The sequence below is a fragment of the Nothoprocta perdicaria genome, unplaced genomic scaffold (genome assembly GCF_003342845.1).
Source record: "Nothoprocta perdicaria isolate Ctin4 unplaced genomic scaffold, notPer1 scaffold_643, whole genome shotgun sequence".
NCBI lineage: Eukaryota > Metazoa > Chordata > Aves > Tinamiformes > Tinamidae > Nothoprocta > Nothoprocta perdicaria.
Window position 1 is genome coordinate 13,533 of NW_020455914.1, and position 23,689 is coordinate 37,221.

A 23,689-nucleotide genomic window follows, 5' to 3' on the forward strand; every position below is an offset into this window, starting at 1 on the left:
TGAAGAGAAAGAAAAGGGTCAGATGGATGTGAGAGGGAAATGAATCCCTCCCAAGGATCTTCTCTTTTAAACAGAGCTGACATGAGAGCTGCCACTTGTGCAACAGTAAGTACACAATATTCCTACTCTGTCACTAGATCAAATCGTCTACATGCAGTTCAAGGTGCCCATCTCCAGGTCTCCTCACCAAATCCATGAAGCAATTTGACACCTCAATTTAAACCACCCACAAGAGCAGGACTGACTGCTCTGGAGCTGCCCAAGCACAGAGGGAGAGCACACTCAGCCAGCCCAAACCAGAGATGAGACAGGGGAGCTGAACAAGGTAAAGGAGGGAGGACATTTCGGGGGTACTATGAAGAGCAAAATGAGTTTTGCTCAGAGAAGTCCTTTCTACCTTGTTGATGCTTTTCCCTCATTGGACAGTGCTGTCCACCAAGAGCAAATGTTCAATGGCAGCTCCTTCTATGAGTTCCTCCTCCTGCCAATCACGGACACACGGGAGCTGCAGCTCTTGCACTTCTCCATTTTCCTGGGCGTCTACCTGACTGCTCTGCTGGGCAACGGCCTCATCATCACAGCCGTAGCTTGCGACCACCGCCTGCACACCCCCATGTACTTCTTCCTCCTCAACCTCTCCCTCCTCGACCTTAGCTCCATCTCCACCACTGTCCCCAAATCCATGGCCAATTCTCTGTGGGATAACAGGGCCATTTCCTACTGGGGATGTGTTGCACAGGTCTTTCTGTTTGTCTTTTTCATGGCAGCAGAGTATTGTCTCCTCACAGTCATGGCCTATGACCGTTATGTGGCCATCTGCAAACCCCTGCACTACAGGACCCTCATGGACAGAAGAGCTTGTGGGAAAAAGGCAGCTGCTGCCTGGGCCAGTGGATTTCTCTATTCCCTCCTGCACACTGCCAATACATTTTCCACACCACTCTGCCAAGGCAATGTGGTTCAGCAGTTCTGTGAAATCCCCCAGATCCTCAAGCTAGCCTGCACAGATGCCTATCTCAGGGAAGCTGGAGTTATTGTGGTTAGTATTTGTTTAATTTGGGGGTGTTTCCTTTTCATTGTGGTGTCCTACGTGCAGATCTTCAGAGCTGTTCTGAGGATCCCCTCTGAGCAGGGCCGCCACAAAGCCTTTTCCATGTGTCTCCCACATCTAGCTGTGGTCACGCTGTTTGTCAGCACTGTAATGTTTGCCTACCTGAAGCCCCCCTCCATCTCATCTTCAACTCTGGATCTGGTGTTGGCCGTTCTCTACTCAGTGCTGCCCACAACCCTGAACCCTCTGATCTACAGCATGCGGAACAGGGAGCTGCAGGATGCACTGAGGAAAAGGGTTCATTTTGTACTAGTTCATCAGAAATAAGCTCAATATCTGTCTTCACAAGTGTTTTCTAATTCATCTTATACATCTTTGTTGTTAGGAATTCTCTCTTATGACAATAATTAATTTACTGTAGGTGCTTAAATTCATCCAACTTATCCAGTTGGATGAACCCAGACTGTCTGATTGTGATACCTGCTGTGAATGTGTCTGTCACTGTGTCAGTCCTGACTTCACTCTAATAAAAGGGCATTTCCTCAGTGCAGTGCTTGAATGTTGGCTCTCCTTCCACAGCTCGAGTGAAGAATGTGCTCAAGGACTTTCAACCTCAAAGTCTTTGTTGCTTTTCCATGCCTCTCCATGGGTTTCATGCAGTGAGCTCATAGGTGACATATTAGAGAATGAGGGTTGGATTCAGTTCTTACTTGGGAGCGCTCCTGCAGGTCGTGAATGGTCAAGCAGTATCTGCCATATGACATGTCTGGAGACAGATATGGAGCCCCCAGGAGACCACAAGGCAGCTCCACAAGAACTCTCCCAGCTCTGCCCCACCAGGACCACAGAATCATTGAATCTTTATGGTTGGAAAAGACCTTTGAGACCATCAAGTCTCATTCTAAGCCCCTCAACAACATACCTATTAAACCATATTCCTAAGCGCCTCATCTACATGTTTTTTGAACACTCCCGAATAGTATTTATTCTGGAGAAGAGATTGACCTCTGCCTCACTACAACCTCCTTTCAGGTAGTTATAGAAAGTAGTAAGATCTCCCCCAAGCCTCCTCTCCTCCCTCACCTGCTTCTCATAAAGTCTCAGCTCCAGACCCATCACCAGCTCTGTTGCCATTCTTTTGACAGTCTCCAGGGCCTCCATGTGACTCTTGTAGTGAGGAACCAAAAACTGAGCACAGTATTTGAGGTGCTGGCTACACTGTTCCTCATACAAGCCAGGATGATGTTGGCCTCCTTGGCCACCTGGACACCCTGCTGGGTGATGGTCAGATGACTACCAACCGACACCCCCAGATATTTTCTGCCACATAGCTCTGCAGCCAATCTGCCCCAAACCTGTCGAGTTGCATGAGGTGTGTTGCATGTGACTGAAGTGCAGGACCTGGCACACTAATTTGCTGAGGTTGCACTCAATCCCATCATGCAACTCATTGAGAAAGATATTAAGGAGGTCTGTCCCCAATACAGGACCCTTGGGGAACACTGCTCATGAGTGGTYGCCAGCTRGATATAGGTCCTTTCACCACCATTCTCTGGACATGGTTATCCAGTCAGTTTTTTACCCAGCAAAGAGTACACCTGTCTAAGCCATGAGCTGTCAGCTTCTCCAGGAAAAGACAGTGTAGGACTGTACAGATAGGCCTTACTAAAGTCTAAGTAGACCATACCCGCAGCCTTTCCCTCATCCACTAGGAGGTCACTTGATCAGAGAAGCAGATCAGGTTGGTCATGCAGCACCTGCCTTTTCTGAACAAGGTTTGGCTGGTCCTAATCCACTGCTTGTCCTGCACATGCCATTGGAATGGCCTCAAGATGACCTGCTCTGTAACCTTCTCTGATAACGAGGTCACAGTGACAGACTTGTAATTCCCCAGGTGCTCCATCTGGGGAATGGAGATGGGTGTCACACTGGCACGTATCCAGTCATCTAGGCCTCCCCTATTGACTAGGACTGCTGATAGATGATGGAGAGCGGCTTCATGAGCACTTCTACCAGCTACCTCAGAACCCTCACATGCATCCGTTGTGGACCCATAGATGGACCTGTGAGAGTCCAAGTGGAGTASCAGGCCACTGGCTGTTTCTTCTTGAATTATGGGGCATTTATTCTGCTCTGCACAGGTGTCTTCAAGCCCAAGAGGGCAAGTTACTTGAGGAAGAAGGGATCTGTGTGTTGAAGACTGAGGCAAAGAGGGCATTAAACACCTCAGCTTTATCCTCATCTTTGATGTCAGTGATCCCTGCCAGATCAGCAAAGGATTCTCCTTGGACAATCTCCAAGGAGATTCTCCTTGGCCCTCCTCTTCTTGTTAATGTATGTGTAGAAACTTGTAGAAAGTTTCTTTTTTTAAAAAAAAAAAGAAAAAAAGCTGCGGTGCCCAGATTGAGTTCCATCTGAACTTTCAGCTTTTTCATTWCCTCCCTACATACTATAAGGATGTCCTTGTATTCTTCCCAAGTTTCCTTCCCCTTCTTCCAAAGTTGGTAAGCCTTATTTTTTTTCCCAGAGTCTCAGCAATATTTCCCWATTCAGACAGGCTGGTATTTGTCCCTTCTGGCTCATCTTTCAGCACATGGGGAGAGTCTGACAATCTTCTCCTGCACCTTTAGGATTTCCTTCTGGAGAAAAAGACCAGCTTTCCTGGACCTCTTTGCTCCTCCGGACTGTCTCCCAAGGGACTTTCACAACCAATGTCCTAAACAGTCCAAAGTCTGCCCTCTGGAAATCTAACACGGTGGTTTTGCTGACCACCCTCCCATCACATTGAACTCTCTCTACTAGTTCCATGTCCTTCATGTAGAAGGGAGTCCAGTACTGGCTACAGCACTCCAGATGTGGCCTCAGCAGGTGAGATGACCTTCTCCAAGTTCATCTCTTCCTAGTCTTTACGCRGTCCGGGGACAAATCCTGCAGAAGGGAGTTCCCATCCGCCTTCAATTTTGTCAGAGATGTGGCTTTCTGAGCCCCCTCAAAATGGAGCACACCTTTCCTCCTTTCTTTGAGATGCTTATTCAGCCCCTGGCATCTTGTCTATGGCCCAGTGACCCCTAATCGGCACCCTGGGATCTCTGCACTTTCTCTCCTCTATTCTCTGTGTCTGATCCATCATCACGGTCCTGGGAAGTATTGGTTTAGGGAGCTCCTGGGAAGCTATGACAAGTTGGGGAGCTGAAGGCCTGATAGAGGGAAGTCTGGACTGTGTTTTTTTCCTCCAGCTCCAATCCGAACAGTTCAAGAAGGTCTCTGGGAAGAGGAATGCTCTTGGTGCCGGTGATTTACTTTTCCTTGGGCATCCYCAAGTCCTTCTTTGGGTCCCTCTGAGCAGCCAGGAGAATCCCTCCTCTCTAGGGTCTTGTGTCGGAGGTTTTTCCTACTTTTGTAAAGAAGCACAAGCGAGCCCAGGATCTCCAAGAGCAGCATGGACCATATCATGTCCTGGGACCCCCAGGAGCTGTATGGCTCTCCCATTCCCACTTGTCCTTCTAAAATTGACACTTTCTCACCTCACCTTTMCAGCACAGCAGCTGGATATTGTAAAGCTGCAGTATTGATACGCCTCCCATTTGTCTTTCTTTACTCAGAGCCCCATCTGCGTGTTCACACCTTAGGGATTTTAAATCTTGCTCTGTCTTTTGGTAGCCTGTCCCCTAAATTCTGCTTTTATCTAGCCTTTCCTATCTCTCAGAAAAAATTTCTAGGAAGGCTGTCACTTGTGGCATGGGGACCTCATTGTTGACATCATGGACTTAGTGTACAGTCAAAGAGCATAATTATTTTTTAAGAATTTTTTACAAGTTCTATTTTTGTTTCCTTGCAATTAAGGATAATCCTGTGCTTATTTGCAGCTAGTTCTCTAAGGAAAGCAGTGGGAGCTGGGGCAGATGAGCTGTAACCTTCAATTGCAGCCTTCAGAGGAACAGGGAAGCTTCTAACAAGAGGRATGGAAGTCCCAGGTGGCTGATGAGAGGAATGGCCAAGTTGGGGAGGTGGAAATAGGAGTGTGCCTACAGTGCTTGAGGTGTGGGACACTGCTTTTCCTACATGTCCAGACTTCATTAGGAGTCATTCTGGATTGATTCCAGTTGGAGAATGCTTACACATTCGGTACACTTCCAACATTCCAGTTGGAGAATGCTTACACATCGGTAACAATAAAATGCTTTAAAAACAGTAATGCTTCTATATTGTTGATGTCTCCACCATTCAGCTACCCTCCGGAAATATCTCCAATTTGCCATGCAAGACTTGAAGAAAATTACAGGGAGAGACAGGCTTTGTGAGAGCTTTTCCTATTTTAATGAGCCCCATGGTGKATTTGGTGCTGAATTCATGAACCTCAGTCACYGGAAGAAGAATGAACAGAAGCACTAAGTTCTGTAGAGCTTTAATGGGTCCCACTGATAAACATTAACAACAAAGGGTCTCCAGGGGCTGATTAGAGCAGAACATTGTCATCACTGATAACAGGSAGGCAGAGGAAACMTACAGGTGGCTCTGATGCCACATTAACCCTTGATGTGTTTTATGAGGCAAAATGTCCAAGCTCAACCACAGAGTTTCTGGGAAGGGAAATCTCCAAATGTTTTCCAGGTCTTCTCGGGGACAGTGTGTGGAGTGCGTTGTGCAATCCTCCGTGTAGGACACAGACCTTTCCGTTGTCTGTGTTTGTAGCAGAGACAACAGCCATACCAAGAGGACACGGACCTCCTCCGGTGTCGTTGAGCCCTTGCAGGGCCTTTGTCTGTCTCCAGCAGAACCTGTCCTATGCTGGTTCCTACCTGCAGCTGTGTCCATGCACCCTGTAGACACCCAACCTGCTTCCCCATTTTGCCCTCACATGGGATCTCCTTCCCTTCGTGGTTGTCTCCATCCTCACTGCCTGTTCCCTCATACACAAAGCCATGGGATGATCCTTGTCTCTTCCTGGGTGGCCTGTTGCACCACAGCAACAGCCTTTAAGTGTCATTCCTTTACCCTAATGTCCAATCTGAAATTCCCAAGCTGAGGATTTTTTCAGGCTGTTTCATGATTTTATACTATTTCCCACTACCAAGGAAAGTTCCTGGCTGTTTTGAGGGATGCCATATGAGGCAGTGGTACATGCTCATGTGAATAAGGCCAGATGCCTACAGGCTTTCACTAGTAGTAAGATGCTTACTGAAACAGAGAGAGCTCTTCCTGATGAGCAACTTTTCCTGAAGGCAATGGTAGGAGTCATTTTCGGAGTAGCAGGTATGAAAACCAAGGATTCCTAGGGTGTTGGAGCACTAAACACTTCTGAAGGGCCTGACTTTCCTGTTGTTTTGCTCTTGAATATTCGAGAAACAAGGACATTTGCTGGAGACACCATAAAAACATGCATCTGACATGTTGGCCTGTTTTCCTTGTGTGCTCTGAAGTATCTGCACTGAATTATACAAGCTCTTTGCAATGTCTGGAATTGCACAGCTCTAAGCTTCTAAGTGAGTCGAGCTCTAGGGAGTGGTAGGCACTGAGATGTCTGTGTGCCAAGAAGACCTGCCTGATGCCCTAGGTGAACATGGGTCTTCCAATTTCTTTGCGAGCGCAAGAAGGCACTTACACATATCTTGGACCACCTCTGTTCCTTTTCAAGTCGAAATGAGGAAGTTTGTGTGTACATCTGCCTCCCTCCCCCATCTCCACTAACTACAGTGGGAGCTGAGAGAAGAAGCTCCCATGCTGAAACCCATTTCATGCACTCCACAAATTGGGAAAGGGAATCCTGCTCTGAGTTTGTGGAGTGCACAGGAGCAAACTGAATGTCACTGAATCCCAGGAGTGTGAGGTGACACCCTGGCTGTATACAGGGAGCTGAGCTCTTCTAATGSACACAGGACCCCTGGTCMCACCTCATCTGTACTCCTCTGGGCCTGACTCTKTGCCCTTGAGCTCCTTTGGTGTCAATGCTAGAAGAGACACTGCAGAGGGAAACTCTSCTCATTGCCCTGGAGGCATCCAAAGGAGKTCAGGGCAGTGGTCTCTTAGGTTAACTCCTCTCTGTTGCAGAAGGAGGAGGAAGTCKGGCTTCARCGTGGTTGCAGCTCCTGTTACTCATGCCGTAGATGAAGGAGTTCACTGTTGGAGGCCACCAAGCAGCACGCTTGAATGCAGAGTGTTGGGAGTTTCCCTAAAGGTGGTGCTGGGATTCAGCTGTCTAATCACAGACAGGAAAATGTGAGAATACCAAGGGTCTTTCTCCATCCAAAAAGGCAGAGTTTTCCTATCGATCCCRCCCTTGCAGTTGTGCTAKAAACTCCAGGCATTTGACATTGTCCTACTTCAGTGTCACTCAATCAAGTGCCTGCASWGAATTACGTTCCAATTTGCACTCTCACCAGCTCCATGTGTCCCASCTTCACTSTGAGTGGAGCTCTGCCAGTAGTGGGCACCTAGTGCCATTTGAGATAACCAAGGAAGTTCYCCACCTGACCCCCATCTGATAYTCTAGAAGCATTTGGGTAAAACACGTGCTCCATTATGGCAACAAACACAGCTTCATACCTTGGAACACTTCTGTCCAAGTGTCACCAGTAACGGACTCCCACCGTCCAGTTTAGGTGGTTAGTGCAGATCCTTAGAYAGCAAGCTYCCCTGCAGATATGGGTGTAGTTCAACCTTCAGCTTGGGCAAGGGGAATCTTGTGACCTCCATGTTTGTGGAGTTCTGGGAAAGGAACTGAATCCTTCTGCAGTCCATGTGCTTCCAAATCAGTAAGATACCCAGATTGACTCATCTGAACTAATATGTAAAACATGGTTAAATGCACTGAATTCTTGTCCTGATCTTGGTGTCCTGCCTAGCTAAGAGGTGTGAATCGGGCCTTCCACAGAGAGACATTTCCAAATTTCATAGCAAGTCCTTGTGTGAAGAAAGAAATTGCAATGTTGGAATCCATTTTCCTGCTCTCTTGAGATAAAGAAAAGGGGTGATTATTTTAATGTTGGGATCTTTAACAAGTGTGTGCAGTAAGCTGCTGATGAAGGTCAAGAAGAACAATAAGCTGTTGATGCAGAACCATAAGGTACAGTAAATTGCTGAGGTAGCCAGACTAAACTAGGTCAAGTAGATGAAACATAGTTTTAAGGATTACATCAGGACTATCCAATCAACTTCATGATCATACTGCAGCCCAATGATTGCGTGCGGTCTGGAGACGAGTGGCGGGATAGTGACGAGGGATGAGCGTGTGGAGTTATGATTGGTCGGGAACACGAGCACAGCTTACTGTATAAAAATGTACTAGAATCTGTAATAAACGAAGCTTGCTTATGACTCATATTGAGTGTCCGAGTCTTCCCGTGCTGCGACAAATGGCGCCCGAACAGGGACCCGACAGCGGGCTGCACTGACCTGAGAGCAGGCTGCAATAACTGCATTGACCCGAGAGCGGGTTGCAGTACCGACGGGAACCAGGTCCAGCATCGTATGACCAAACGTCAGTCTTGAAATGACAAGAGGCAGACAGAGCTGGCTCTGTGCCCTGGGCAACTTGAGAGCAGGGCTCGGCTGACAAAATGCCGACGACGACCTGAGAGCAGGGCTCGGCTGACAAAACGCCGCCAACGACCTGAGAGCAGGGTTCCGCTGACAAAACGCCGCTGCCAACCTGAGAGCAGGATTCAGCTGATAAAACGCTGCCGATGACCTGAGAGCAGGGTTCAGCTGATAAAACGCCGCCGATGACCTGAGAGCAGGGTTCGGGTGATAAGACGCCGCCCCCGAACTACCGACGCCTTGCAAGGGTTGCAACGGCTGACCCGACAGCGGTTAGCCGGAGGCAGGTATGGAGAGGCAAGCGGCATATGATTTACTCCGATGCTTTTTAGAAAAGTGGGGAGCTTTAGATAAGGAACTAGGTAAAGAATTGGCTGGGCTGTTAGCATATGGAACAGCAAAAGGATGTTTTCATGATCCTAACACTGTCTTTGATGAAGGGGAGTGGCGTAAATTTGGTGATAAATTGTGGGAAGCCACACTGGCAGATGAAAAAGTAGCTAAGAAACTAGGGAAACACTGGCGTACGGTGGCTAATTCATTGCAACAGCATGTAGCTGAGCAACGAGCCGCGTTAGCCGCTTCCGCGCATCTTGGGGGCTCATCAATGCAGAAAAGGGAGGAGACTGCACAGACGGTGTCCCATTGCCTCCTCCCTCCCGCTACTAATACAATTTTTGTTCTGATGGAGGGGGTGACTGCAGGACCAGTGGCTGCTGAAGCTGCTCCTTCAGTCCTCCCTCCCCCTGCTCCCCCACCTCCTGTTTCACCCTTCTTGACCCCATGGGATCTGGCCTTTTGGGCTCTTCAGGGGGAGAGGGATGCAACGGGGAAAGAAAAGCCTGGCCAGTCGGCTGCCGAAGAGGAGCCTGGTCGTTTGATTGCTGCCGGACGGCGGGCAATGTGGAAAAATTTAGCCGATCAGGCTTTGGCTGCAGGAAAGCCTGAGTTAGCTATTGATATGCTTGAGGCATTTCCAGTAGTATATATGCCTGCCCCTGGAGGGCTTACAGCCAGTATCACAAATCTTGATTGGAAGTTACTGACACAGTTAAGAGCCATGTCAGTGATTCTGGTGTTTCCAGTGAGCCAGTGAGGCAGATGTTGGATTACATTTGGGCTGGCAATATTCTGTTACCTGCTGATATTAAGAGTCTTAGGCGATTAATTCTTACCCCACACCAGCAACTGCTATTTAATGTTTATTGGCAGGCTGCTTGTCAAGCAACGTTAGCGGCTGTGTGTCAGCCTGGAGATCCATTGTTCGGGGTAACACTTGAGGAACTCATGGGGCTGGGAGCCTACTTGAGGGTTGAAGCGCAAGCACTTTTAGGGCCTGATAAGTTAAGAGAATCTTAACTTAAAGAGAATCTCTAGCAAGAGCGGCTTTGGATAAGATAAAGAGTAAAGGGGGCACATCCTCGTATATGGGAATCAAACAAGGGAGAGAGGAAGCTTTTGGTAGCTTCATTGACTGAGTTATGGATGCGATCCAGACGGCGGGTGTGCCAGAGTATATGCAAGGCGCTTTGTTGAAGCAATGTGCATTACAGAATTGTAACGCTACTGTTAGGAGCATTATCGTTACTATGGCAGGTGATCGGACAATTGAGGAATTGTTAAATCGCGTGTCGCAGGTGCCAAATGGTCCGCAGGCTATGTTGGTTAATGCTGTGCAAGAACTGGGGCGTGGCATGAAGGAGCAGGCAACAGCTATGCAGAGTCAGGTATTGGCAGCTCTTGCTCCCTTGCAAGCGTCGGCAAATAAGTCAGCAAAAAAGGGAACGACAAAGTATACGTGCTTCCGCTGTGGGGCCACAGGTCATATGCAGAGGGATTGTTCACATGGACCTGTATGGTGTCAGAAATGTCGTAACGATTCGCATGCTACAGCTGCTTGTCGCCGCTCGTCGGGAAACTGGAAATCCAGCACGAAGGGACCTCGCGCTCAGACACAAATAGCGGTCCACAACCCATACACACCCCAAGCGCAAGTGCAACCAGTCTACGGCCTGCCACCAGCGGAAGCCTCGTCATGGACTTGGCAACATCAGTAAACTGCACGTTAATTGACTCTAAGCCACAGAGAATTGCTACTGGAATAAACAGGCCGGTGTTGCTGAAAGGAAAACCGGTGGGAGCGTTGCTTATAGGACCATCTTCAGCAGTCATGAGTGGACTTACTGTCATTACAGGACTAATAGATGCGGACTATACTGGCGAAATACAAATAATGGTATCTACGCTATTTCCACCAATATTTATTCCAGCAAAGACCCGCATTGCACGATTAATACCATTGCCACACCTCAGCAAGGAAATGGCTGCAGAAGCCCCCATTCGTGGTAATGCCAGTTTTGGGTCAACGGGAGCAATATCGCTGCTGACCGTGGATTTGGGACGGCGGCCAAAAAAGCAAATTAGCCTGCAATGGAAGAGTCAGGTGATTACCATCATAGCATTGTTGGACACTGGGGCTGATGTTACAGTTATAGCGGAACAGAAGTGGCCACCACAATGGCCAATGCATACGACCAGTGACACAGTGGCAGGAGTAGGGGGCATGAGTCTCGCAAAGAAATCTTTACCGACAAACCTTACCAGGGACAGACGAACGGTACAATGTGTTGTATCTGTGCTTCCACTGCCTGAGGGAGTAGAGGCCTTAATAGGGCGAGACGTTCTTGCCCAAAAGGGGGTAGTTCTTACCAATGAGCTCCCTTTACAATAATGGCCATTGCATGGACTTTCCCAATCCCCTTACGGTGGAGAACAGGAGAACCAGTATGGGTTGAGCAGTGGCCTTTCAAAAGGGAAAGTCTTTTACAAGCACATGAATTAGCGCAAGAACAATTTGATCAAGGGCATTTAAGGTTATCCACAAGCCCTTGGAATATCCCTATTTTCGTAATAAAAAAGAAATCAGGAAAATACAGGTTGTTACATGATTTGAGAGCTGTTAACGCACAAATGCACAGCATGGGAGCATTGCAGCCCGGTTTACCCAATCCAGCCATGCTGCCGGAGGGGTGGTGCCTGCTGATTATCGATTTAAAGGATTGTTTCTTCACTATCTCCCTACATGAACAAGATAAGCAACGCTTTGCATTTACCCTACCGGCAATAAATCATGAGGCACCTGACCAGTGGTTCGAATGGACGGTGCTTCCACAGGGCATGAAGAATTTGCCTACCCTTTGTCAATTATATGTAGGGGCGGCTTTGCAACCACTGCGTGAGGCTTGGCCGGAGGTCATCATCTACCACTCTATGGATGATATCCTCCTAGCTCAGAGCTGGCCGTTTACGCAGAGGCAAAAGGAACAGCTGGCAGCACAACTGCAAAGGCAAGGGCTGACGATTGCAACAGAAAAAATACAAGAGTCCAGCCCTTGGAAATACTTAGGGTGGACTATCACGGACCAATATATCAGGCCGCAAAAGCTAACCATTGACATTAATATTCATACTCTACATGATGCACAGCGACTATTGGGAGACTTACAGTGGCTACGACCTGTCGGGATTCCTAACGACTCTTTGGAATTCCTGCGGCCATTATTGAAAGGCATGGATCCTGCAGCCAAAGTGGTCATAACTCCTCAACAGCAAAAAGTATTGCAGGATATTGCAGAAATGGTTGCCTCGCATGTTACACATAGAAGACAAGAGAATCTTCCAATTGCTATCACTATTCTACTGGGTGAACAACACATGATTGGCGCCTTAACACAGTATAAAATAAAAGCGGGGGATTGTATTGGAATGGATATTGCCCCCATTGCAGCCCAAACGAACGATTCAAGAAAAAATTCGGACTCTAGCAGACCTAATTCGGAAAGGTCGCCTGTGAGTTTTGCAAATTACTGGGCAAGGCCCAGAAACTATTTCGTTGCCATTAAAGCAAGGAGATTTAAATTGGTTCCTTGCTCATTCTCCAGAATTGCAAATAGCGCTCCTCTCAGATGGGTCGGACATTGCGGTAAAAACTCTGAAGTCACCCGTTCTTTCATGGATGACAAGTAAGGGATGGATTGAGGTACCACGTCGCTCACAATAGCCCTTGAAAGAGGCAATAACAGTCTTCACGGATACAGGAAAGCGATCGCGCACAGCAGCTGTGACCTGGAGGGATGCAGGAGGATGGCATCACCATATATTAACTGCACATCAGTCTGACTCATTACAAACCTTGGAACTGTGGGCTGTAGTGTGGGCATTAGCGCGCTGGCTTGATACACCGTTAAATGTGGTTACTGACTCTTTGTATGTTGCAGGAATAGCCGCATGCATTGAAGACGCGAGTCTGCGAGAAGTGAAAAATAAGGGATTGGCAGAGCTACTGATGCAAATGCAGAGAACCATAGCTCAGATATCAGCTCGATATGCTGTGTTGCATATCAGGAGCCATCAATGGGATCAGGCCCTAGGAGAAGGCAATGCAAGAGCTGATCAGTTGGTGTCCTTAATACAAGAGGCGCCACTATCCCCATATATTCGAGCTCGGGAGGCCCATGCGAATTTTCACCAGAATGCGCGAGGACTACACAAGGCATATGGCATTCCCCTGGAAGAGGCAAAAGCTATTGTGAAGGCGTGTTCTATTTGTAGTTATCATAATAAGGGTCTGGGGTTAGGCATGGGTGTAAATCCCAAGGGCCTGAAGGCCAATGAGATTTGGCAAATGGACATCACCCATGTCCCTAGTTTGGGAAGGCTGAAATACTTGCATGTCACTATTGACACCTATAGTCACATGCTTTGGGCCACGCCACAACCAGGAGAAAAAGTAAGGGATGTAAAGCGTCATCTTACTAGCTGCTTTGCAGTTATGGGAGTGCCCCAGATCATTAAAACAGATAATGGGCCTGCGTATATTAGCAGGATAATCACCCAGTTTATGCAGCTATGCAATATAAAGCATATTACAGGAATTGCGCATTCACCCACGGGCCAGACAGTAGTTGAACGAGCGAATGGAACATTGAAACTTTATCTTGAAAAGTACAAAGATATCTTAGATCCCAGGGAGAAGGTGGATAAAGCGTTGTTTGTTCTAAACCACTTATGTGTGTTTGGTGATCAACCTGAGCCCCCGGTAGTAAGACACAAATCGGGATCTGTTCGTGACAAGAAATCACCAAGGATGTGGGTTAAATACAGGGATCCTACAACTGGCTTATGGGATGGTCCCGCTGAGGTCATCTATGCAGGCCGCGGTTATCTCTGCATTTCTACCCCTTCAGGAAACATCTGGGTTCCGAGTCAATGGACTAGGCCGGTGACGACCCAGCGCAATCTACAGCAAGTTCCAGACGATTCAGGAACCCACGCTGGTAACCCGTTTGAGATATAATGCGAGCTACAGACCGCAATGGGCGTGGAACTACAGAGTTAGAACTGTTATTAATAGGCCTCCTATTGCGGTTAGTGTGGGCGGTACCAGTCCCAGGACAAACGAACCTCTGGGTAGCATGGGCGAACAAAACGAATCAGACAAATTTTTGTCTAAGCTTGGCAACTGCTACGGAGCCATTCAAAACGTGCTTAGTCGGCGTTCCAGAATTAAACCCTGATGATTTCAGAAGGTGGTTGACAAATGCTACCCAGACGTGTATAATGTTTGGAAATCATAGTGGATATGCTGCCCAGGCGGCAACACTTCTTGGTATGCTGGGATACTCTGGGGCCAGTAACCCTTTTGTTAATACCACAGGATGGACCGTAGTTTCACCTTATGGTAAGGGGTTCGAAGTTGGCCAGCATTGCGGTTACATTAGTCGATCCAAGATCCTCAATGCATACGGTGGTGAATACAAGGGTACTGACAAGGTATTATGGAATAACAAAACAGCTAAAGCGCTAGCTCCTGGGTACTATCTAATCTGTGGTGATCGTGCCTGGGCTGGCATTCCAGCAAATGCCTATGGGGGACCTTGTTATATAGGAAAGCTAACGCTGATAACGATTGAACAAAGGATCTGGCTAAATCTATCACAATCGTTTCCGCATAGATCCAGGAGATCAATTACTCAACTTCAAGAAGATTGTAATGATAACGTTGAATTATGGTCAGCTACGGCACGTGTCTTTGCTTCTCTGGTGCCTGGAATAGGAACTGCAGGAGCTTTATCACAAATTAAGCGACTAGCTTGCTGGTCAGTAAAACAAGCCAATGCAACCTCCGAGGTTTTAATAGAACTAGCACAAGACATGAGCAGCTTAAGACATGCGGTATTACAGAATAGAGCAGCTATTGATTTTTTATTATTGGCACAAGGACATGGCTGTGAAGAGCTTGAAGGAATATGTTGTTTCAATCTATCCGACCACAGCCAATCTATTCACAAACAATTGCAGTGGCTAAAAGACCACACAAAAAGGGTTACAGTTGACAATAACCCATTGGACAATTGGCTCTCATCTTTATTTGGAGGTCTCTCACCTTTGCTCATGTCAATTGTGAAGGAAGGTTTGCAGTGGCTTGGCATCTTAATAACAATTATAATAATTGTGAAAATAGCCTGTCATTGTATAATGAAAAATATAGCACAGACAACAAACCAAGCAATGGTCGTCCAAAATAGAAATATTGTAGAAGATTGGCTAAGGGATAAAGGACATGTGGATATGCTTGAGCTTGCAAATAAAGATCTTGGCAAGCATAGAACTCAGCTGACATAATAAGCAGTACAAACTGGAACCAATAAGAGACTGAGACCCTCGCTGGTGGGGGTGCACACGCTCACCAGGAAAGTGCATAGCAAAATGCACCTCCTGTCACATACTGGCCCTATGTGACAGGACATGCTTGAGTTAAATAAAGTTAAATAAAGTTAAATCTGGCATGTCAGGACATGCCAGATGTGAAATAATTATGGATCTGAGGTGGGGAAAGACTCCAATTGAGACCTACGTTGTCTCCATGAGGACGTCCACAAGCTTGGAGTCTTTCGGTCACCTCTTGTCCAAGAGGGTATGATCAGTCTCGCTAATCGTGTAGGTCAGAGGATTCGAGATGGTTCTCTCAAACCCGAATCACATTTACAATAATACTACTAACTATGTTTGACATATCACAATGCAGATACCAGGTATTATAATGATTATAGAATAGACTTAACCAAATTACCAAGCAAATCTGGGATTGATCTCCTTAAAAATAAATAAAAAGCAGGGAGATGTTGGGACCCTTAACAAGTGTGTGCAGTAAGCTGCTGATGAAGGTCAAGAAGAACAATAAGCTGTTGATGCAGAACAACAAGGTACAGTAAATTGCTGAGGTAGCCAGACTAAACTAGGTCAAGTAAATGAAACATAGTTCTAAGGATTACATCAGGACTATCCAATCAACTTCATGATCATACTGCAGCCCAATGATTGCGTGCAGTCCGGAGACAAGTGGTGGGATAGTGACAAGGGATGAGCGTGTGGAGTTATGATTGGTCGGGAACACGAGCACAGCTTACTGTATAAAAATGTACTAGAATCTGTAATAAACGAAGCTTGCTTATGACTCATATTGAGTGTCCGAGTCTTCCCGTGCCGCGACATGATCCATCATCACTGTCCTGGGAAGTATTGGTTTAGGGAGCTCCCATGAAGCTATGACAAGCTGAGGAGCTAAAGATCCGATAGAGGAAGTCTGTTTGCCCTGTCCTATGCTGTTCCCATGCTGAGGGTTCAGGGGAGACTTTGGGAAGAGGAACACTTTTGGTGCTGGTGATTTACTTTTCCTTGGACCTCCCCAAGTCCTTCTTTGGATCTCTCCGAGCAGCCAAGAAAATCCCTCCTCTCCAGGGTCTTGCATCCATAGTTATTCCTGCTTTTGTAAAGAAGCGCAAGCCAGTCCAGGATCTCCAAGAGCAGCATGGACCATATCATGTCCTGGGACCCCCAGGAGCTGTATGGCTCTCCCATTCCCACTTGTTCACACTTCAGGGAGCTTAAATTTTGTTCTCTATTTTGGTAGCCTGTAACCTAAATTCTGCTTATATCTAGCCTTTCCTGTCTCTCAGAAAGGTTGTCTTCTAGGAAGGTTGTCACTTGTGCCATGGGGACCTCATTGCTGACATCATGAACTTAGTCTACAATCAAAGAGCAGAATAATTTTTTATGAAATTTTTTTACAAGCTCTATTTTTGTTTCTTTGCAATTAAGGATAATCCTGTGCTTATTTGCAGCTAGTTCTCTAAGGAAAGCAGTGGGAGCTGGGACAGATGAGCTGTAACGTTCAATTGCAGCTTTGAGAGGAACAGGGAAACTTCCAACAAGAGTGATGGAAGTCCCAGGTGGCTGATGAGAAGAATGGCTGGTTGAGGAGGAGGGAGTAGGAGTGTTCATAGAGTGCTTGAGTTCTGGGACACTGCTTTTCCTACATGTCCAAAGTTCTTTAGGAGTCATTCTGGATTGATTCTAGTTGGAGAATGCTGCTGTCACTTACTCTGAAAGCTGAATAACAATAATAACAAAGAAAAAGCCTTAAAAACAGAAATGCTTCTATATTGTTGATGTCTCCACCATTCAGCTACCCTCTGGAAATATCTCCAATTTCCCATGCAAGACTTGAAGAAAACTACAGGGAAAGAGAGACTTTCTGAGAGCTTTTCCTATTTTAATGAGCCCCATAGTGTATTTGGTGCTGAATTCATGAACCTCAGTTACTGGAAGAAGAATGAACAGAATCATGAACTTCTGTAGAGCTTTAATGGGTCCCACTGATAAACATTAACAACAAAGGGTCTCCAGGGGCTGATTAGAGCAGAACAGTGTCATCACTGATAACAGGTAGGCAGAGGAAATGTGCAGGTGGCTCTGATGCCACATTAACCCTTGATGTGTTTTATGAGGCAAAATGTCCAACTCGGCCACAGAGTTTCTGGGAAGGGAGATCCTTTCTCCACATGTTTTCCAGGTCTTCCTGGGGATAGTGTGTGGAGTGGGGTGTTCAATGCTCAGTGTAGGACAATGATACGAGACCTTTCCGGTGTCTGTGTTGGTAGCAGAGACAACAACCATACCAGGAGGACACAGACCTCCTCCAGTGTCTTTGAGCCCTGGCAGTGCCTTTGTCTGTTTCCAGCAGAGCCTGTCCTATGCTGGTTCATACCTGCAGCTGTGTCCATGCACCCTGTAGACACCCATCCTGCTTCCCCATTTTGCCCTCACGCAGGATCTCCTTCCCTTCACTGTTGTCTCTCCATCTTCATTGCCTGATCCCTGAAACACAAAGCCATGGGATGATCCTTGACTCCTCCTGAGTGGCCTGTTGCACCACAGCACTAGCCTTCAAGTTTCATTCCTTCATCCAAATGTCCAATCTGAAATTCCCAAGCTGGGAGTTCCTGTTCCTCATGCTGTAGATGAGGAGGTTCACTGTTGGAGTCCACCAAGCAGCACACTTGAATACACGCTGTTGGGAGTTTCCCTAAAGTCAGTGAGGACCCCAGCAGGGACATCGTCATCATGGGCACTGCCCCATCACAGTGGCCTGCAGGCACGATGCCACCCCCATCACAAAGCCCTGGTGYTGGTGGCCATGGGGACACCAGGCCCCTCGTCCTTGCCTCCTCTCCCCACTCCTCAGCAGCTCCCTGGGGTGCAAGATGAGGTGTCCTCTGCCCAGCTTTGCGCTCCCCGGGCCTTGCAAACGCTGCCCTGTGTCAGGGCTCCAGAGCAGACCCCACCACAAGACCACCCTGCTGCTCTGACCCCCATCCTCACCCCTGCACTCCCGACTTCCCCTTGCTTCACCCCCACGCAGAGCTCCTTGCATCCTGCTGCTCCCTCCCCTGGATCCCCTTTCCCACATCACCCCGTGGCCATTCCTTGCCACCCCAGGCCATCCCTTCCTCCCTCGTTTTGGAGTCATCCTCCTCCCGAGTTGCTCCCCCTTTCAGGCTCTCCTCCCCAGCGTGACCACCTGCTCGACCATCAGCTCAGCCCATGGGAACAGTCTCCTGCCCAGGGCAGCGACACAACTCGCAGCCCGGCTCTCTTTGTGGCTTTGGCACCTCCTGCAGCTGCTGGAGCCCCGGGCAGCCGGGGAAGCAGGTGCTGCCCTGCCCTGCCATCCTCTCCCTGCATCCCAGCTCCTTCCCAGCCACAAATCCCCTCCCCACAGGACTGCAAGGACCGTCCTGGGCCAAGAGCAGCACGGGGGTGACGCAGCACGTGCTGCTACAGTGGGTTTGACACCCCCTCAGCTCCAGGTGCCGCCAACCCCCAAACGGCCCCCAGGACAAGACAAAACCCTTGGGAGTCTTGCGCTGGGCTTCACGACATGGGCTTGGTTCTGCCCACGCTCATTTACCACCCTGAGCCCCTGCCCTGTGGGTGCAGCCCTGAGTTGCAAGATTGGGGAAGGGAATGAATACCATTTATTAATTGCATTTAATATATACTAGTTTCAATTATATAATAAATAATGTCAATATAGTGATTTTTATTGAAGAAGAATAGATGGCCTTCCCATCTGTTATGTGTTTCTTCTCTCACAACAGGAGAGCAGAATATTTTATGCTTTTTGCCAGGTCCCTAGAAAACAGAGCACAGATCCAGGAATGAGCAGCAGAGGGAAGACATAAATACTGTGTCGGGAATTGCTTGCACAATGGGTCAGAAACATGGAAGAAACATTTCCTTCCAACGGACACTGACAATGACCTAAAACTGTGGGGCTGCCGCTTGACTCTGGCCTCAAGGTCCCCCCTTGCTCGGGGGACAATGTGGCAGCCAGGACCCCTCGGGCTGGGCTCCCTCCAGCCCCAAGGCTCCCATGGGGCAGCTCCAACCCTCGTGTGGGTGTCACGGGGAGGAGGAGGGAATCCAGGGCAGTTTTCCCTGGCACTGGCTCCCCCTCCTCTCCTCTGACACGGTGGGCACTGCTGGAGGAAGCCCCACACAACAGCTCCCACAGCCCCCACGACAAGAGAGACCTGTGTGTGACGGGGCTGTGACGTCATGTCTTTCTGCGTGTCTGATAGGCCGGCAGCAGGCAGTGGGCGTGGGTGTTGGCTGTGAGGTGTGTGTTGTGAGAGGAGCTGCTGGAGCAGCAGTGGTTTGTGTGTGGGGAAGGGCTTTGGAGGCAGAAGCTCACTCTGAAGGCCATGGTGCAGCATGAGGGCTGTGGTGGGGTTGGCACCTGTGGAGGTCACCTTCATGTGAGCAGCTGATGGGTCAGGAGAAGTCCCATGTGCCTGTTGCAAGGCCTTGGAGGACTGTGAGGGAATGGAAGGGATGGAGAATTGGGCTTGCTGTGGTTTGTGGCCCTTTGGGGTGTCCTGTGTGCTGCCATGTGTGGTGCTCAGCCCAGTGTGTCCTTGATGCAGAGGCAGGTGTAGGCKGAGGAGCCTCTGTTTAGGTGTGGWGGTYGTGGCGTGCTCTGGTGCGGGGTGTCCGCAGYGTCTTGGTGCTCGGAAGGGAGGAGGTGTGTGGAGAGAGCAGAGCTCTGCTCCCAGAGCCCAGCCTGCCACCCAGGGTCCTTGTGGGAGACCTGGGGGAGGACTGCTGGTGGCCCTGTTCTCTCCTTGGAGCATCCTGGTGTGACCCAGGGGTTCTGGCTGTTGGGTGGTTTCTGTCAGCTGATGTTCAAGCTTGCAGCTTATGAAGGTCCTGAAYCTTAGCGATGTTAGTCACTCAGGTGRAGTAYTTTWTCTTAYGCTTTAAAGGTTTTCTGCTGATACTGGATTCTCATTGCATCTTCCCATTCTAGAGCCCAATTCATTGTGATTCTTCATGSAAATGGGTAGTTAATCAAAGCATTCAGAGCCATKTCTCCACTTTTTTGACTACACAGACACTTGCAGACAYGGAAATGCCTCCTCCCAAGAAGTGAGGCTTCTCAGGGTGATGGGTGGCTCTGAAATACCTGTCCTTGGTCACTGGTGGAGATGGTAGCTCTGGATCTACACGTCCCTTTCAAAAGTGTCTCAGAATAGAAGATTCCTTGAGCCTGCTTTCTAAAGCCTTCTGGAGGTCAGGATCGAACACTCTACTGAAGGCAGGTCCCAGTAGAGGTGCTGTCTTTGGGCCTTTTCCAGTGAAGTTTAGATTATCTGTGAGAATAGGACGAGATTGGAGAACCTCTCTGGGTCACTGTGCCATAATTTGGTCTCCCTCATGTTTTTGGATGTGTAAGAGCAGTCAGCCCAATCTTCATGCTGTGCACAACTCCCTTGTGGAGGCTTAAGAGCAGGTGGATTTTCTTGGAGGGGCACATGAATGGCTTGCAAGGCAACAGTGAGTGAAGGGAGAAAAAGTAGGAAAAAAAAAAAAAAAGAGAAAGAGAATAGGAAATTCTTCTTAGATGTTGAGAACCACTCTTTTCCTCCATGAGCATGTCCGAGCTCTGGCACAGGAATCCAGAGTGATTCTCACATCCCCATCCTTAAAGATAATCGAACGTTTACTGGAAAGGGTCACAAGATTCCTCCTCTGCTGGTGTCTGCCTTCAGCAGGGCATTGGATTTCCTACTGCYGTCTCAAGAAATGTGCTCTTCAGAGACAGGCTCTGCAGTCTCTTTGCCTTSAAAAGTCCTCAGYAAAGTTTCATAGTCTTTGGTACGATAGAGATGGTGTGTCAGAAAAAAAGCAAATACACATCCTGACATACMTACAGTCCCTAAGACATTTCTTCCTTCCAGAARTCTTGAGATTGGAAATTGGTTCCTACTAGACTCTAAAACTAGGCTACCTGGTCAAGCCASGTAGYACATCTGTGGAYTTTTTTCCAGATGCCAYGAATTTTGCCAGCTTTATTTGATTGTCTGTGAGGAAAGCCGTTTCTCGTCTTGGACCTCACTTAGTCCTTGGGCTTTCCATGACACCCCAGGCATTGTTTTCCCCTGGCTATCATTCCTAGCCCCTGCCTCTCTTTGGGAKCTGTAGAGCCCGGGCACCCTGGGTCTCCTGCACTTCTGACACTTGGTGTCTCACAACAGGTCCACCCAGTGCAGCGCTGCTGTCCAGGCTCTCAGATGGAGCCTGTAAGGAACTGACTTGCCTCCGGAGCTGCATTTCAACTTGTTCTGAAGTTGGTGACCATGTCCTGTCCTGTCCTGGGGCAAATCTGRAAGAAGGCAAACCCCATTGCTATTGAAKCTTGTCAGAAATGTGGCTTTCCAAGCCACTGCAGAGGGAGGCACGTCCTTCCTCCTTTCTTTGGGTTGCTTATTCAGCCTCTAGCAACCTGTCTGTGGCACAGGGAGGCCTATTCTGCACCCTAGAGTCTCTCCCTTTTCTCTCCCCTGTCTTCTCCATGTCTCCTTAGTCTCCTGTATGCACTGGGGTCATGGGAAGTATTGGTTTAGGGAGCTCCCTTGAAGCCATGACAAGTTGTAGAGCTGAAGGCCTGATGCAGAAACTGTAAGACGTGGCTGTCCCCTCCTGCTCCCAGCCCAAGGATTCAGGAAGCTCCAGTGCTCTTGGTGTTGGTGCATTGGGTTTCCTTTGACATCCCCAAGTCATGCTTGAGTTCCTCAGAGCATCCAGGAAAATCTATGACTCTCCTATTTGCAAGTGTCCTGCTTAATTTCATAACTTCTAACACCATCTTTATGGGACACAAGTTGACCATTTTGAAACCGCAGTACTGTAACTCCTCCTGTTCCTCTGTGTTCCCTCGGAAACCCAGCTGCTGATTTGGACTTCAGAAAGTTTGAAGCTTGCTCTGTCTTTCAGAAAGGTTGTCCCTTGTCTTAAGTGGACTTCATCGTAGGACTTAGCCTACACTCCAAGACGACAATGTGTATTGATGAAATTATTTCATGCTTTATTTCATTTTCATTGCAATTGAGAAAAAAAAAAGTGTTTATTTGCAGATAGTTTTCTAAGGGAAGCAGGTGAGTGTTGGAGCAGATGAGCTGTAACCTTCAGCTGCTGACTTCAGAAGAACAGAGAAACTACTAACAGGAGTGAAGGAAGTCCCAGGTGGCAGATGAGAGCAATGGCAGGTTGGGGAGGAGGGTGGAAGAATGTCCCTACAGTGCTTGAGGTCTGGGACCCTTGTTTTCTACATGTCCAGACTTCAATAGGAGTCAATCTGGATTGATTCCAGTTGCAGAATGCTGGTGCTCTTAAATGTGAAACCTGAAATAACATAAAACGTTTTAAAAGCAGAAATACTTGTATATTATTGATGTCTCCACTGTTCARCTATACTCCCCAGACCTCTCCAATTTGCCCTGTTTGCTTCATGTTTGCCATGTTTACTTCAATTTGCTTCAGGAAAATTACAGGGAGAGCCACGGTTTGTGAGAGCTTTTCATATTTTAATGAGCCCCATGGTGTGTAYGGTTCTGAGCCCAGGAACCTCAGTTACTGTGAGGAGACTGAACAAAATGTGCAAGAATTCAAAGTCAAAATCAACCCCCAGCATTTGGTTGAGTTTTAATGGGTCCCACTGCTAGCTGTTAAGAGCAAAGACTCCCCAGGGGCTGAKTAGAGCAGAAAATTGTCCTCACTGATAACAAGTAGGCAGGGGAGACATGCAGGTGGCTCTGATGCCACATTAACCCTTGATGTGTTTTATCAGGCCAAATGTCCGGGCTCAGTCACTAAGCTTCTGGGAAGGGGTCTTGTTTCCTCCACATTTTCCAGGTCTTCCTGTGGACAGTGTGTGGGTGGGGGTGTGCAGTGCTCAGGGCAGGACAATGATATGACACCTTTCAGGGTGTCTGAGTTGGTGGCAAAGGCAACAGCCATACCAAGAGGATGAAGACCCCCTTTGCTCCTTTGGTGGTTTGAGTCTTTTGGTGGCTTTGAGCTGTTGAGCAGAGCCTGTCCTRTGCTGGTTCCTACCTGCAGCTATGTCCATGCACCCTGTAGACACCCAAACAGCTTCCCCTCTCACAGCCCTGGAGCCCCAGAAACCCCTGGAGGCTGCTCAGGGGACAGAAAGTGTCCCGTCTCCAGCTGGGGCCCTGCTCCTGAGCTGGGCCTGGCTCCTGGGACTGCGGGAGCCCCTGGCAACGTGGCAGGTGCTGCAGAGAGAGAAAGCTCTGCCCAGGAGCAGCCCCTCTTAAAGGAGCACCAAGACTCAGGGCACTGCCCGCAGGCACCACGCTGGGATGAGTCGCTCCTAAGTGAAGGGCAGTTGGGAAT

General features: G+C 48.3%; 1 protein-coding gene across 1 annotated transcript; it reads left to right on the forward strand.

Moving 5' to 3' along the window:
- The first annotated feature begins 445 nt into the window (after nucleotides 1-445).
- LOC112956549 (olfactory receptor 14J1-like) lies at nucleotides 446-1,378 on the forward strand. The gene has a single exon (XM_026050063.1). The coding sequence runs from the start codon at nucleotides 446-448 to the stop codon at nucleotides 1,376-1,378; it is 933 nt and encodes a 310-aa protein (XP_025905848.1).
- The last annotated feature ends 22,311 nt before the right edge of the window (nucleotides 1,379-23,689 follow it).